This window comes from Danio aesculapii, chromosome 4 (genome assembly GCF_903798145.1).
Source record: "Danio aesculapii chromosome 4, fDanAes4.1, whole genome shotgun sequence".
Taxonomy (NCBI): domain Eukaryota; kingdom Metazoa; phylum Chordata; class Actinopteri; order Cypriniformes; family Danionidae; genus Danio; species Danio aesculapii.
In genome coordinates this window covers 50850141-50864013 of record NC_079438.1, presented here as the reverse complement: position 1 = coordinate 50864013, position 13873 = coordinate 50850141, and the positions used below count along the sequence as shown (strand labels likewise).

The window sequence follows — 13873 nt, the reverse complement described above, 5'->3', positions numbered from 1 at the left end:
TAGTTATATATATATATATATATATATATATATATATATATATATATATATATATATATATATATATATATATATTAATATCCGACAAACATCTCCAGTTGTAAAAACGCAACCAAAACTGTAGCTTGAGGGAAAGAAAAGGAGAAAAAAAATCTATGAACTCAGCAAAGTTAGTAAGGGAGATGGCGGTAACCTTCAGAAGGGCTTAAATTCTCTCTCGCTCTCTCATCAAGCGCCCCCGTTTAAATCCTCCACCCCTCTGGACGGTGGAGGGGAGCAAAGACTAAAGCTTAAATGCTTTGAATGATGGTGAGGAATGTTTAAAAGTGTCTGTTTGAGGAAAGGGGGGTGGGCTGAGGGTTTTTTTTAAGGGGGAGGAAGACTCCCGTGGGACAAACCCCGTCTCTCAGATCTGGTATGCGTGACTGAGCAAGGAGAAGAAGAAAAAAAATCTTAAACCTGGCTTCTTAACTTAAGGAAACAATGGCAACTGTTGAGAACAGGATCATATTTGCTGTGGATACAAAAAAATGTCCACTAAATTGACGTGTATTATTAGATTGCATGACTAAAACTGTGAAAACAGCATTGCCATTTTAACACCCTCACTAGCACAATTAAAGGAAGCATCCATTTTGTTGCACTTGATAAATAATGCACGCAAATATCACTTCTGTCGTCCTCTAAAATGCTCGTTTTTTAAATCCACTACAATGGCAATCCACTAAATAACCCCACTACTGCAAGATTATCCCCATAACCTAGCATCAAAAAAGCATGAATTGATCCAGAATGCATAATTGATATGAAAAATCACAACCCGTTTTCCCCCATAATGAAATTCAATCGGCTCTTTTATTTATATAAATATCAACTTTAATGTTTTTACTGTAAGAATATAAAACATTTTAATTTGGGATTCTTTTTACAAATACATTTACAGTACATTAGAACACAGTAGCTTCTCAGCAGGACTCAATACATGTTGCAGGTCGATACATCATGGTACATATATAGGCCTGACATGCATTTTTTGCGTGTTACCCTCGTTTTGACCATGTCTCTTCTATGTAAAGTTGAATATTCATGTATTTAAAACAGACAGATTGTTTTATAACACGATGCGCCCTGTTTCAGCCCTGTGAAGAGGCAAACAAGGTGTCAGTGAATTGCAAACAGGGTTGTTGTTGTTGTTGTTTTCTTATTAGGGACAAAATTCACTTCAATTTGAAGTACAACGCTCTGAATAACAGCCATTAATTAATATCTGCTTACATAAGCATAAATACATCAGCAGAGGGAACCTCTTATTCAAAGCAGGAATTATAGGCTTTCAGGCCTGTAAAATTGAGCACAAACTAAGAGATTGGAAATATAAAAGCTTTAGTGTACAAACCCAGTATTTGCATAAGGGTAGTTGACAAATGTTCATGAACTTTTTCTTCATTCGAGATTTTAGTCCTCTTTTTTTTTAAATCTACTTCACTTTTAATGGTCATGTGATGCTTTTTAATGCAAGTACAAGTGTTGCATGTAGTCTCTTGGCTAATTTAGGATCACAAAGAAATGGCATGTTTAATAATGAAGAATTAAAACGTCTTAAGGTGAACAACTGGCACATCTGCTTGAAATGTGATGTCAACTACCCATAGACTTGTTTGAAAGTCCTTTTGTTGGCTATATGAAGGAAGGGAAATAAAAAGGTAGTCTGAATCCATCCTTTCTTTCAGTCTTTTAGCTTTCCTTAAGCCAAAGACGAGATAAAGGGGGAGGGGATTGTTTTTCTAGGCACAAATTCTCATTCTTTTTAAGAATAACAATATAATACATCTAACGAGGTAGCCAAAATATCGCGATAGTCGGGGAGGGGGAGGTTTAATATTGCGACTTGTTAACAAAAACAACTTTTTGTGTGTGTGTGTTAATAGCAATAACTGACACATGTATCACATTCAGCATTTTTAAGCCTCTTTTTATGTACTTTGCTCTATTGAAATCCACCCATCCCCCTCCCGCCCTCCTTCTCCTCCGTCCGTCCCTCCCTCCCTCCTCCCTCCAGAAACCCCCCAAGTTTCACCTCACTTTCTCACTTTCAGTCATCTGCCAAAGGCCCAGGTTCAAAACTTTAAGGCAGGGGAGCTGCGTGATCCTCTCCAGTCCCCTCTTAGTGATTTTCGTACATCCATACAGATCGATGCCGGTCAGTTGCGTCAAGTGGTCTGCGATCAGCTCCAGTCCTTTGTCTGTAATCCGCACGCACTGGCCGATGTTCAGCGTCCTCAGCTCGTGCATTTGGCGCACCATCCTGTTGATGCCATCGTCGCTGATGTGGCACGAGCACAGCGACAGCGACTTGAGCTGGTACAGGCCCTGCGCGATATAAGCCAGGCTCTGGTCGCCTATCTTGTCGCAAAACGACACGTCGAGTCCGGAGAGTCTCAGCGTGCCCATGGCGAGGTGCATGATGCCCGTGTCGCTGATGTTGTCGCACGAACGCAGATTAAGGCTCCACAGGCTCGTCATGTGAGAGAGGTGGATCATGCCAGCGTCCGAGATGCCACCGCAGAAACTCAGGTTGAGCACTTTCAGCTTGGTCAGGCCTTTTGAAATGTGCTTTAAGGACAAGTCTGTCAACTTCTGGCAGTCCTGCAAGGTCAGGTATTCCAGGCTGAGGCAGCCCTCCGCCGCGCTCCGGGTCATGCCGGCTAGGTGTCCGATGCCCACGTCCGACACATGCCGGCAGCTCCGCAGATTAAGACTTTTGAGTCTGTGCAAACCCCACGCGATGAGCAACAAGCCCGTGTTCGTGATATTACTGCAGCCGCCCAGTTCAAGCACCTCCAAGTTTTTGAGATACTGCGCTATTCTGCCCAAACTCGAATCCGTGATCTGCTTGCAAAGGCTCAGATTGAGCACCCTCAGGGAAGGGATCTCTTGCACGAACGCGTGCCCCAGGCCGTTATCCGTTAAGTTATAGCAGCCGCTCAGATTCAAGCTCTCGATGTTGGGCATCCCCTGGATCACGTAGCTGAGGCTGCGCCGCAGGCTGAGGATCTGCACGCGCCGGATGCCTCGCGCCTGGAGGCTGGGGAACAGAGACGGGTTCGCCCGCCTCAGATGCAGCTTGGCTTCCACCCCCCTCCACACGGACTTGTGGTAGGACGCGTCCCTCCACGCTGTGCACACTTGGGCCACCCTCCCTGTGTCCCTCACGTCCAAGTAGCTGAAAATCATGGCTAAAATCTCCGGGAAGAGACACGAGATGTGCGTCTCCATCTTCCACACGCGCTCAAGAAAACAAACGGCGGCAAACCCCCACCAACGGTCACCGTCGCGGCTCGTAGTCCCCTCCGGAGGAAAAAAAAAAGGCTTTCAGAAAGCTCCCCAAGCTTTTCTCTTTACATTTAACTGTGCAAATCGGCAACTCTCTGTCCCGGGTGATCCTTTCAGTGGCGCAGGAAGGATTCAAATGCAAAAAATGCCCCCAAAAGACGCTTGATCCGATTCAGACCGACAGCGAGCGGGCGGTCAGGCAGCGCTGCTGCCCGTTTGGCGCTTTGATAATAGTCTTCGCTCGACCCGGGGATCCAGACGGTCGTACATTTTCAAAAGATGTCTAAAACTGCCACAAACCTCGGGAGAAAATAAATTCAGTCCGCTATCAGATAAAAGAGTGAGGTTTCGTTTCGCGTTTGTGCTCCGCTCGCACTCATTGCCAAGCCGAGGGGCTTCCTGCTGCCTTTGTCTGATCTTTTCAAACTGACTTGGCAGGGCCGCCAGCACAGAGCGGCTGCGGGGGAGACGCGCTTATTTAAACCCAGTGAAACAAGGGATAATGTTTAGAAAAAGACTGGAACTTATATAGCCGTTGATGTTACTTGTGCAGTTTTTATCTCAGCCCGTGATCTGATTTATTCTAAACTGTTCTGAAAGAAATGAGTGTTGTGTATTTTCTCAGCCCCCCTTTTTTAAAGCAAAGTGGTTTGGTCCAACTCAGCTGGAACAGTAAGAATAGTTCCCCTGGAAACCAACTTCTTACAATTCAGTTCACTTTACCCTTAACCCTTCAGCGTCCGTGTCAGATGGAGGTATTTTTGCTGTTTTTAGTTTAAGTTTATTTATTTAAAGTTATTTATTTAGTAAAGTTATTATTAGAATGACATTTCCTCTAATTATGTAAATAGCATTCAATGTGTGTATGAAAAACTAAAACAAACAGACAATAAAAAAGGCTTGTTGAGAAATGTTTAATAACAATAAAAAATACACACAACATTACACAGATAATTACACAACAATAATATTTTATTTTTGGGTTACCTATTTTAAATTACTTGAGTTTTATATTTAATTAAACTATTACCTTATTTATATTTACACTCTCAATTTTGCATTGATCTTGGCTTTTCTTAATTCTTAAAAAAACATCTACATGCTTTGTAAATTTCTGAAGCCTGTTTGATTAATATCATTAGTTAATCTGTTATAATATGTTAGAAACTATACTCATACTGCAGTTCACTCCTTTTAAAATAAACATTTCTCCTAACCCTAACAAAAAAGCACACAACGTTAAGCTCTATGAAACTGGCAGAAACGGTGAGCCTTTTTGCCCTGTCAGTCTTACGTAAGGTAGTTTTTATTCCACCTTTTGCATATTTCCCCGTCTTTGGGCCCCAGGCCCCCCTCTGTGGGCTCATTGGCATTGTTAGCTGATATGACGGGAGCATTTGCAGAAGGTACTGGAGTGTAGCAGAAAGAAGGAAGAAAAGCAGCACACACACGTTTGTGTTTACAAAAGAAAATGCAGCGCAGCACAACTGACAGCACAAGTCCAACCCTCCCCGCTCCGGCTCTCTGTCTGTCTCGAACCTTCTCTCTACCTCACCACATGTCTCTCTCTCTCTCTCTCTCTCTCTCTCTCTCTCTCTCTCTCTCTCTCTCTCTCTCTCTCTCTCTCTCTCTCTCTCTCTCTCTCTCTCTCTCTTCAATAAATGTCACTTTTTTTCTTTCCTCCTCTTTCTGTTCTCACTCGTTCAGGTTATAATTGTGTAAAGCATAAAATATCGGACACTCTTTTTGAATAACCTCATTCACAAATAAGTTCACATGAATTCAAATGGACGTTAGTTGTCTTAATATACATTTTAAGTCTTATTGTGTAATATATTTATATATTTATAGGTTCACACTATTTTAGCCCGAAAAAATCTTTTAAAATCGAGCTCAAAACTTGTTCCACCTCTTATTTTTATTATTATCTCCCACTGAAACATTAAAGTAGTGGCGCAGTAGGTAGAGCTCTTGCCTCACAGCAAGAAGGTCGCTGTTTCAAGCCTCGGCTGGGTCTATTGGCATTTCTGTGTGGAGTTTGCATGTTCCCCCCTCTCCTGCGTGGGTTTCCTCCGGGTGCTCTGTTTTCCCCCACAAGTCCAAAGACATGCGCTATAGTGAATTGAATAAGGTAAATTGGCCGTAGTGTATGTGTGTGAATGTATGGGTGTTTCCCAGTTATGGGTTGCAGCTAAAAGGGCTTCAGCTACATAAAACATATGCTGGATAATTTGGCGGTTAATTCCGCTGTGGCGACCCCTGATTAATAAAGGGACTAAGCTGGAAAGAAAATGAATGAATGAAACATTAAAGCCCAGTGTACACACCAGTGTAATATATTTGTTTTTTCTAAGTGATACAGCTACAGTTTTATTGTATGTCTCTTTAAATGCTTGAGCATCTGTGCAAGGACACATTCCAATTGGCTTTTGACCATTTTAGAATTCATGAGTTGGGAAAATAGTTGTGAAAGTGATTCCACTGCTACTTCCAATGATTTTTAATGCTTTAGAACTATTTAAAAGCATATTTTTTGTGTACTTATTAATGTTTTTTTTAATTATTATTGTAAAATTCCTAATAGAAAAGTATCAATAGAGGCTCATTCTGAAAACATAGCCCTAAATACATTTCTGGAGTTCGTAAATTATGTAGCCAGAAGTACGTATGGCTGCATTTCGTCTTTAAAATAAACGCTATGGGGCGGTATGACGTCATTCCTTTTCTCGCTTACCAACTGACCGCTTACCTCCATATGGACGGTTTTCCCATTGTTACTAGTTTGTCCAGTAGCTTGTCGGGGGACTTGAGATGTAGATAGGAGTTGACCACAACGATGGTGTTAGAGTCTGGCAAAGAATGGTTCCAGAAAGCGAGTAAGACAAAAACAGAAGCCAAAAAATAAAATAAACAAGTAAATAACAGGGTGAGAATGTGGTAAAATCTGAAAACGTGGTAAAAATCAGGTGAGGACTTTTCTTTTTTTGCGTGGGCTAGTCAATCAGTGCTTTTGAAAACACTGTTGGTTGGGTTTAGGGAAAAAGGAGGATGAGTCAGTCATTCAGTCAGTCATTCAGCCAGTCGACAGTGGCCTCTGGTGGATTTACGCGAGAACTGCAGGCGCAAATGGCGCTTGCGAGAGACATTTGAGATCTGAAAATTATACACAGCGGCCTCTGGTGGATTTGTGAAAAACTGCAAAAAAAGCATAACTTCTGGGATGTTTTTGCTGCTCTCCAGAAATGTATATAGTGGTACGTTTTCAAAATGAGCCTGAGTTGAAAATTATACTTTGAATTAACTTTGAAGGCATATATAACTTTAAGTTTTTTTTTTAATTCGCTTATATAATTTGCAGTGTTTTATGGTATTGTTTTTTCACCTTATCAAAGCCTTTACTTTTTAGTCTTTTGGTTCCCATACTTATGAACTACTTTGCTTTAACTAAAAGCTCATAGCTCATTGTTTTTGGTTCATGGATTGGACCAAAGAGATACTGAGGGTGGTGGGGGCGTTGTGAATGTATGCAAAAATACTTGCTGAATAAGTAGGCGGGCATTAATTCACTCTTTTACATACGAGGGCGGAGCTATCAAACGACAATGTTGGATCACAATACAACCTCATTTAATTCATGCACTAACTTCATACTATTTACTCCCGATCTCATTGAATATCCTCTTTAACTCCAAAGCATGTCTGAGTGCTGAAATAAAAACGCACCGCGGACGCCATTTGATGTTGACGTCAAGCTGAATTCATGCGCTCTCTCTCTGACAGACAGGTCTTGGGTTTGTATGGTGGACAGATGAAGGGCTCTGAATGCGCGCTGAGCCCCGATGCCCAGCATGTAAGGGGGCGAGAGGTCTGTGACAGCGGCCCCTTTCCCTGGCTCCTCCAGCCGGCCTCACTGCCAGAGAGGAGGGCTGCTCCAGAACTGCACTGCTGTGAGTCAGAGGCTCTCAAAGCAGGCCTGCAGAGCCAAAAGCAGGACTCAAGCTGCTCCTGGAAATAAGCAAAGAGAGAGGGAGGAGGAGGGGATGAGTGAGAAAGGAAAGGGAGGGGCTTGTTTAGAAAGCAGGCGAAAGCTAACAATTAATACACACACAGTCAACATACTGTAGAGCGACGGTGCTTTTACATCCCTGAAAAAGTTGCGTTAAATGGAACAAAATAAATAATAAGTGATTTTTTTTAATTCTCTTTAACATATTTTAATGACAAAAGTATAAATATTTTTGTCCAATGTTTTCACTGATCTAAAAAGCTGTATTCTGTCAAAAATGTTGATACAGAAGCTAAATAAAAGTCTGTATAGTTTGGCTTTATCATATTATTTATGGATAGTTAAAGGCATAGTTCAGACAAAAAGTTCTGTCATCATTTACTCGCCATTTACTTGTTCCAAACCAGTTTGAGTTTGTGTTTTTTGTTCTGGAGGATACATTGAATAGTGTTGAAAACCTGTATTTGTTTGTCTTTCTATAGAAGTCAGTTACAGATTTGCAACATTCTTTAATGCATCTTCTTTTGTGCTCAACAGAATAAAAAAAACTGGGCTGGAACAAATCCAACACAGGCTCATTCTGAAAATGTAGCCCTCCATACATTTCTGGAGATCGTGAATTATGTAGCCAGAGCTATGTATGGCTGCGTTGCGTCTTTAAAACGAACGCCGCGGGCCAGTATGATGCCATTCCTCCAGCTGATCTGGATGGCTTTTTTCGCTGTTACTAGTTTGTCCGGTAGCTCGACATCGGCGGACTTGAGACGCAGAGCAAAGGTGACTGTGATGACAGGGTTTGAATCCGGTGAAGAACTGTTTCAAGAAAGTGGGTAAGACAAAAACTAGCCAAAAAAATGAAATAAACAAGGAATAACAGAGTGAGAATGTGGTAAAAGCTGAAAATGCGGCAAAAATCAGGGGACTTTTCTTTTTCTGGATTGCTTTTGTGGGTGGGCGGGTCAATTGGTGCTTTTTAAAACACTATTGGTTGGGTTTAGGGAAGGATAGGGGGATTGGTCGGTTTGTCAGTAAGTCAGTCGACAGCAACCTCTGTCGGGGCTGGAAATAATCACATAGCAAAATTTCTCTGGCCCACACAATCAGCTTTTGCTTAGCCCACATGCTGCAGTGAACTACATGATTGGACCAAGTCTGGCTTCCATACAAGAGCCAAACCTGGACCATATCTGGGCCAAGTTAATAACCCATAACTGGGTCTGAACTAGGCCAGAAATGTTGATGTCTCACGACTGCAATGAATTTGATGAACACGTGAAGCATTTCACTTTAGGTGTGCTATGGGTGTGCTTCTTCTCAAAGCGACCTGATTGGTAGAATTTTTTCTGTACTCAAAAATAATTTAAATGTATTTTAAAAGTGGGTCAAGATAGGCCAAATGCACATGGCCCACATATACATTTTTAACATCTGGTCCAAATATTACATTTGATTATCTGGCCCAAGTCTAATGTGCTGCCTTAAAGATGGTGCCACCTCTGCCAAACCCGGGCCATGTTTGGCCCACAGACTGTATGCCAGTGCTGGACGAACAACTGCTGTGCCAGCTTTATGCCAAATCTGGGCCAGAATTCTTTACTATGCTCACCCTCATGTGGTTCCTTTAAGAGTTTCTGTTTACATTTATGTACTATGTTGGAAACTGGTAAATATTGACATCCATAGTGAAGAAAAATACAACGAAAGCATTCTCTAAATAATTCTCTAAACTCAAACAGGTTTAGAGGGTGAGTAAATAATGCACTGAACTCTTCATAAATGACAAATTTCATTGCATTGTACCTACTTTTCCATAATTGCTCTTGCGCTTTAACAGTTTACGATCATTGAGACTAAATAGACAAGATCTTGCAATGCAGACTACAAAATTAAAAGAAACAAAAGCCTGAAAGTGAAAATGAAGCTGCGAGACAAGTGAGAACTGGAAGGACAAGTGCTACATGCAAATGCGAAGGTGTTGTAGGACCTCGCCAACAAAAAAAAGGGAAAAAAAGAGGGAACTGTCATGTGATTTGATGTGCTGATTCAGGGGAGGAGATAATTGGATAATTGCATGCCACAGAACTGCGCTGATAACTGCGCTTGGGGCAACCGTTCCCTAGGAGATGCAGGCATGTGTCAACATGCTGGTGAAAGCTGACACCTCATGAATAGATTTTAGGCTACTTTGTAGTTTCCCTCTCTCTCTTTCTCAGCTCCTTCACAGAATCGTGTATGACTCCAATCTGCTTTTTTGTTTTGCAAGCGGTGGCAGTTTGAGCAGAGATTTTTGGCTGCTGTAAGTCGCACAAACGCTCGCATACATCCAGCCGGCTGAATGGGCTTTTCATGAAATCAGACAACAGTTTCTTCTGCAGCAGGGAAAGCCACGTTAGTCTATTCAAATCAGGTCGAATCTCCCCAGGATCTGCACCCCTGTTGGGGAACGACAGGGGAAACACCGGGAAGCCGATGCTTTCGGCGTCTGTGTAAAGAACAGGCGATGATGTAATACTCTCCCCGCATAATGCATTGTAATGTTAATATCTCTGCTGATACAAAATGAACAAATCCTTTTATATTCCCTTAACATTTCATTGCTTTGCTCCGTATTCATCATATGCGCTTCTCCTTCATAGGCAGGCGTTTGCTTTCTGCTATAAAGTTTATCTTTCATACTGTGAGTCTTTGATGCTGGCTTGCAGAAATAAGATCATATGTAGTGCGATGTAGAAGGCAAGTGAAAGATAGTGTTTGCATTTTTTATTGTTATAAAGCTGTCCAAAACTCTGAGACTGCGAGGAGAACTGCTGCTGTCTTATTTGAAAAACACTCCATTTTTAACTCACTGAGAGATTTATTATTGTGTTATAACCATTTTATACATCAGTAATGAATTATAAGAATATTGTTAATATATAAGCCTAAATAATATTCAGCTTTAAAATAATAAGTGTTCACAGTACTGGGTTGCGGCTGGAAGGGCATCCGCTGTGTAAAACATATGGCGTTTAGGGTTGGGGTAGGGGTAGACGTTAATAAAATGCAATTAATGGGAAATTAATATGGGAAATTAATACAAGACAATTCAATCAATGGGAAAAATAATATAAATATTTCTTGGTATAATTCTAGATACGGCGGCAACTGTATCTGATCTAGCAACAACCCGAGTATGTCTGCCGTCTGGATGTATTATAAAGTTGATGACGATAACATTGCCATAGCAAACTGTGAGATATGTAAACTTGGAATTGTAAGAGGTGAAGGATTGATGTTATTTACTACATGACTGTTCAAGTTACTTCACAGAAGTTTGTTAACAGAGTTGTTGAATGTTAAAATAAGGTGAATTAAATTAAAATGAAGGAACATCCTGGATCTGTTTCTTCACTCTTCTTTATTTTTTTTATTTATTATTGAAGTATCGGATCAGGTTTCGGTATCGATAGATAATTAAAATCAAACGACTTGAACTCGAGGGCAAAAAAACGGATCGGGACATCCCTAGTAATATGTGTAATGTATCGTAACAGTGTAAAGTCCATTATAATAGTCCATTTCTTATAATAAAATTGTATGTTCTGGGTATTATTTTTATTTATAATCTATTAAGTGGGTGTGTGTATAATACACTAATATAATTATAAAAAATACTATCCTTCCGCTTAGTCCCTGATTTATCAGGGGTCGCCACAGCGGAATGAACCACCAATTACTCTGACATATGTTTTTATGCAGCGGATGCAAAAACCTAGAACTGATAAACACCCATACACTCTTTCATTCACACACATAAACACACACACGCACAAACACACACACGCTTATTTAATATACATTACATTATACATTTATCTATAATATAATTATTTAATGCATTCATTTTCCTTTAGCTTAGTCTGTTATTTATCAGGGGTCGCCACAGTGGAATGAGCCAGCAATTACTCTGGCATATGTTTTTGTGCACCAGATGCCCTTCCAGCTACAACCCAGTACTGGGAAACACCCATATGGTCTCACATGCTTATTCAATATGAAACATGTATTTATATAATATAATTATATAATACATTCATTAATTCATTTTCCTTCAACTTAGTCTGTTATTTATCAGGGGTGGCCACAGCAGAATGAACCGCCAATTACTCTGACATATGTTTAACGCAGCGGATGCCCTTTCAGCCACAACCCATATTAGTGAATTGTTATACTAAATTGGCCCTAGTGTATGCATGCGTGTGTGAATGCGAGAGTGTATCAGTGTTTAATGCAATTTTATAAAATTATGAATATGTATTTGTAGCTTATGAAGAGTATTTTTGACTATTGGCTTTACTGAATTTTTTAAAATATCACCTACTTGCCCTACCTTCTCTCTCTCATCCTCTGTTTTTTTTCATGTCTTCACCTACTTGCCTTTTCTACCTCTCTTTCTCTCTCTCTCTCTCTTTCTCTCTGTACGCCTGGAGTCCACAGCCAGGTGAGGCCCCTCCAGAGAGTAATTACACCCTGAAACAGAGATCGGAGCCCTGCGGCGCTCACCATCAAAGCAGGCATAGCGAACAGCCTCGGCTAATGTGCTGAAGACGAGAGACACTGACAGGGTTCAAAACACACGCTCGCATACAAAAAAAATAAAAAAAATACACAGAACGCAACCTCTCTCTCATAGAGTGACCCACAATAACAGGCCGTTTGGCTGCACAATGGTCACATTGCTCACCTGGGACCTTCAGGAGACAAAACACAGAGAGCAAAACAGACGGAGAGCTGAGTGAATTAGTCTGCTGCGTGTCCGGGCCTGGAGAGACAGAGAGGGAGGAACTCGAAACGCTCTGAAAAGTGTTCTTCAAACAACTCAAGGGCAGAATATACACACATCAGCCACCCAGACAGTAAAGCCGCTCACATCAGGAGCTTTGAGAGCCAGAGCTGGAGAAGTCAGAGGTCTAGCTCACGGGATGTTAATGCAGGCTTTAGCACTGAGGTCATGAGCTACGAGCGTTCTGCAGACAGCTTTATCAACAGAGATTTTGAGAAGTCTGTGAAAATGTGCTTTCAAAAAGCATTTAGGTTCTAAACTAACCAGGTCGAGTTTTATTTTTAATTTAACCTTTAATTAGACGAACTTCTGTTGAACATAAAGTAAAATATTCTGACCAATGCTGGGGAAAATGTGTCCATTGACATCCATAGAAGGAACAAAAATACTATGGAAGTCAATGGCTGTTTTTTATTCTTCTGTATACCTGTAATGCTTGTGGATTGATGATGCTGAACACCGTAGTTGCGGATCCAAATGCAGCATTTATTTAGCAGAGTAGTCTTACATGCAATGATCATAACAGATGCAAAACAGTATCATAAGGACTAGCCAAAGTCGTTGTCAAACAGGCAAAAGGTCACGCTATGCGCTAGAGATCAATACACGGAAGGACAAGGCGAGGCTCTGAACACGGAAGACCAGACAGGATAATACTCGGACATGAAAACATTACAATATTGCAAGACTCAGCCCGAGGTGTGTGTGCGTGTAGCTTAAATAATAATTATTATCATTCTTTGATGATATTCAGGCTGTCTGTGTGTGTGTGTAATCAATGGAAAGTGGAACAGCTGTGTGTGTGAAGTGCATGTAGAGAGTTGTAGTCCATAATGTGGCAGATTAGTAGTTCTTTAGCGATCTCTGTGTTTCTGCAGCCGCTAGATTACTGGTGATCATACCAACATCACTGAAACAGCTAAAATTTATTTACAATGACGAAGGGTGGAGGGTTGCTTTCAAACTACTGAGAGATTTCAGTTGCTGTCTGGGCTTTCACTGCATTTCTACAGCTCCCTTTCTTCACATGTTCGTTACTTTTTACCCTGTGTCATTTTATTCTATTACACATAGCTTCATTTGTAAACTAATTACTTTTGTTTTCTTTGCATATATGAATTTATTTGGTTGTTACCAACATCCGGTAAATATTTCAAGTCAACAGCATCTTTAGAAATATGGATTCAGAAAAAAAATAGTGATGTGTTCTATACCTATTTCTCCCACTGCATATATATATATATATATATATATATATATATATATATATATATATATATATATATATATATATATATATATATATACATACAACCAAACAAGGACAACTGACAGTGTTGAGTTGTTTAAACTATTACTCAGAAGCACATGAAGTCTGGACTTGCCAAAAAAACCATAATTGTGGCCCAGTTTTGATGTGGGAAGTTTGTCTTGTTAGAGGAGGCCAGGATGAAACTTTCGAGCTCAAATCTGAAGTAATATGTATGTGCAAATCTAACACTGCCCACACCGAAAGCCCATCACATTGACTGTGAAGTGAAATATGCTGCTGAAAGCTGTTTTTCATCAGCAGCCACTGGGCATCTTGTTAAAATAGAAGAATAGATTGTAGGGAAAAGAATACAGAGAAATACTGCAGAAGAGCCTGTTTCAATCCCCCCCAAAAAAAGGCCTGAATATCTTAAACAGCAAGTCATATTAACACTGGAGGA

General features: G+C 40.6%; 1 protein-coding gene across 1 annotated transcript; it reads right to left on the bottom strand.

Annotated features, from left to right (window-relative positions):
- Positions 1-836: 836 nt before the first annotated feature.
- On the bottom strand, positions 837-3741 carry fbxl14b (F-box and leucine-rich repeat protein 14b). The gene has a single exon (XM_056456003.1). It carries the CDS (start codon positions 3274-3276, stop codon positions 2074-2076), a length of 1203 nt encoding a protein of 400 aa, XP_056311978.1. The 5' UTR covers positions 3277-3741; the 3' UTR covers positions 837-2073.
- Positions 3742-13873: the final 10132 nt, after the last annotated feature.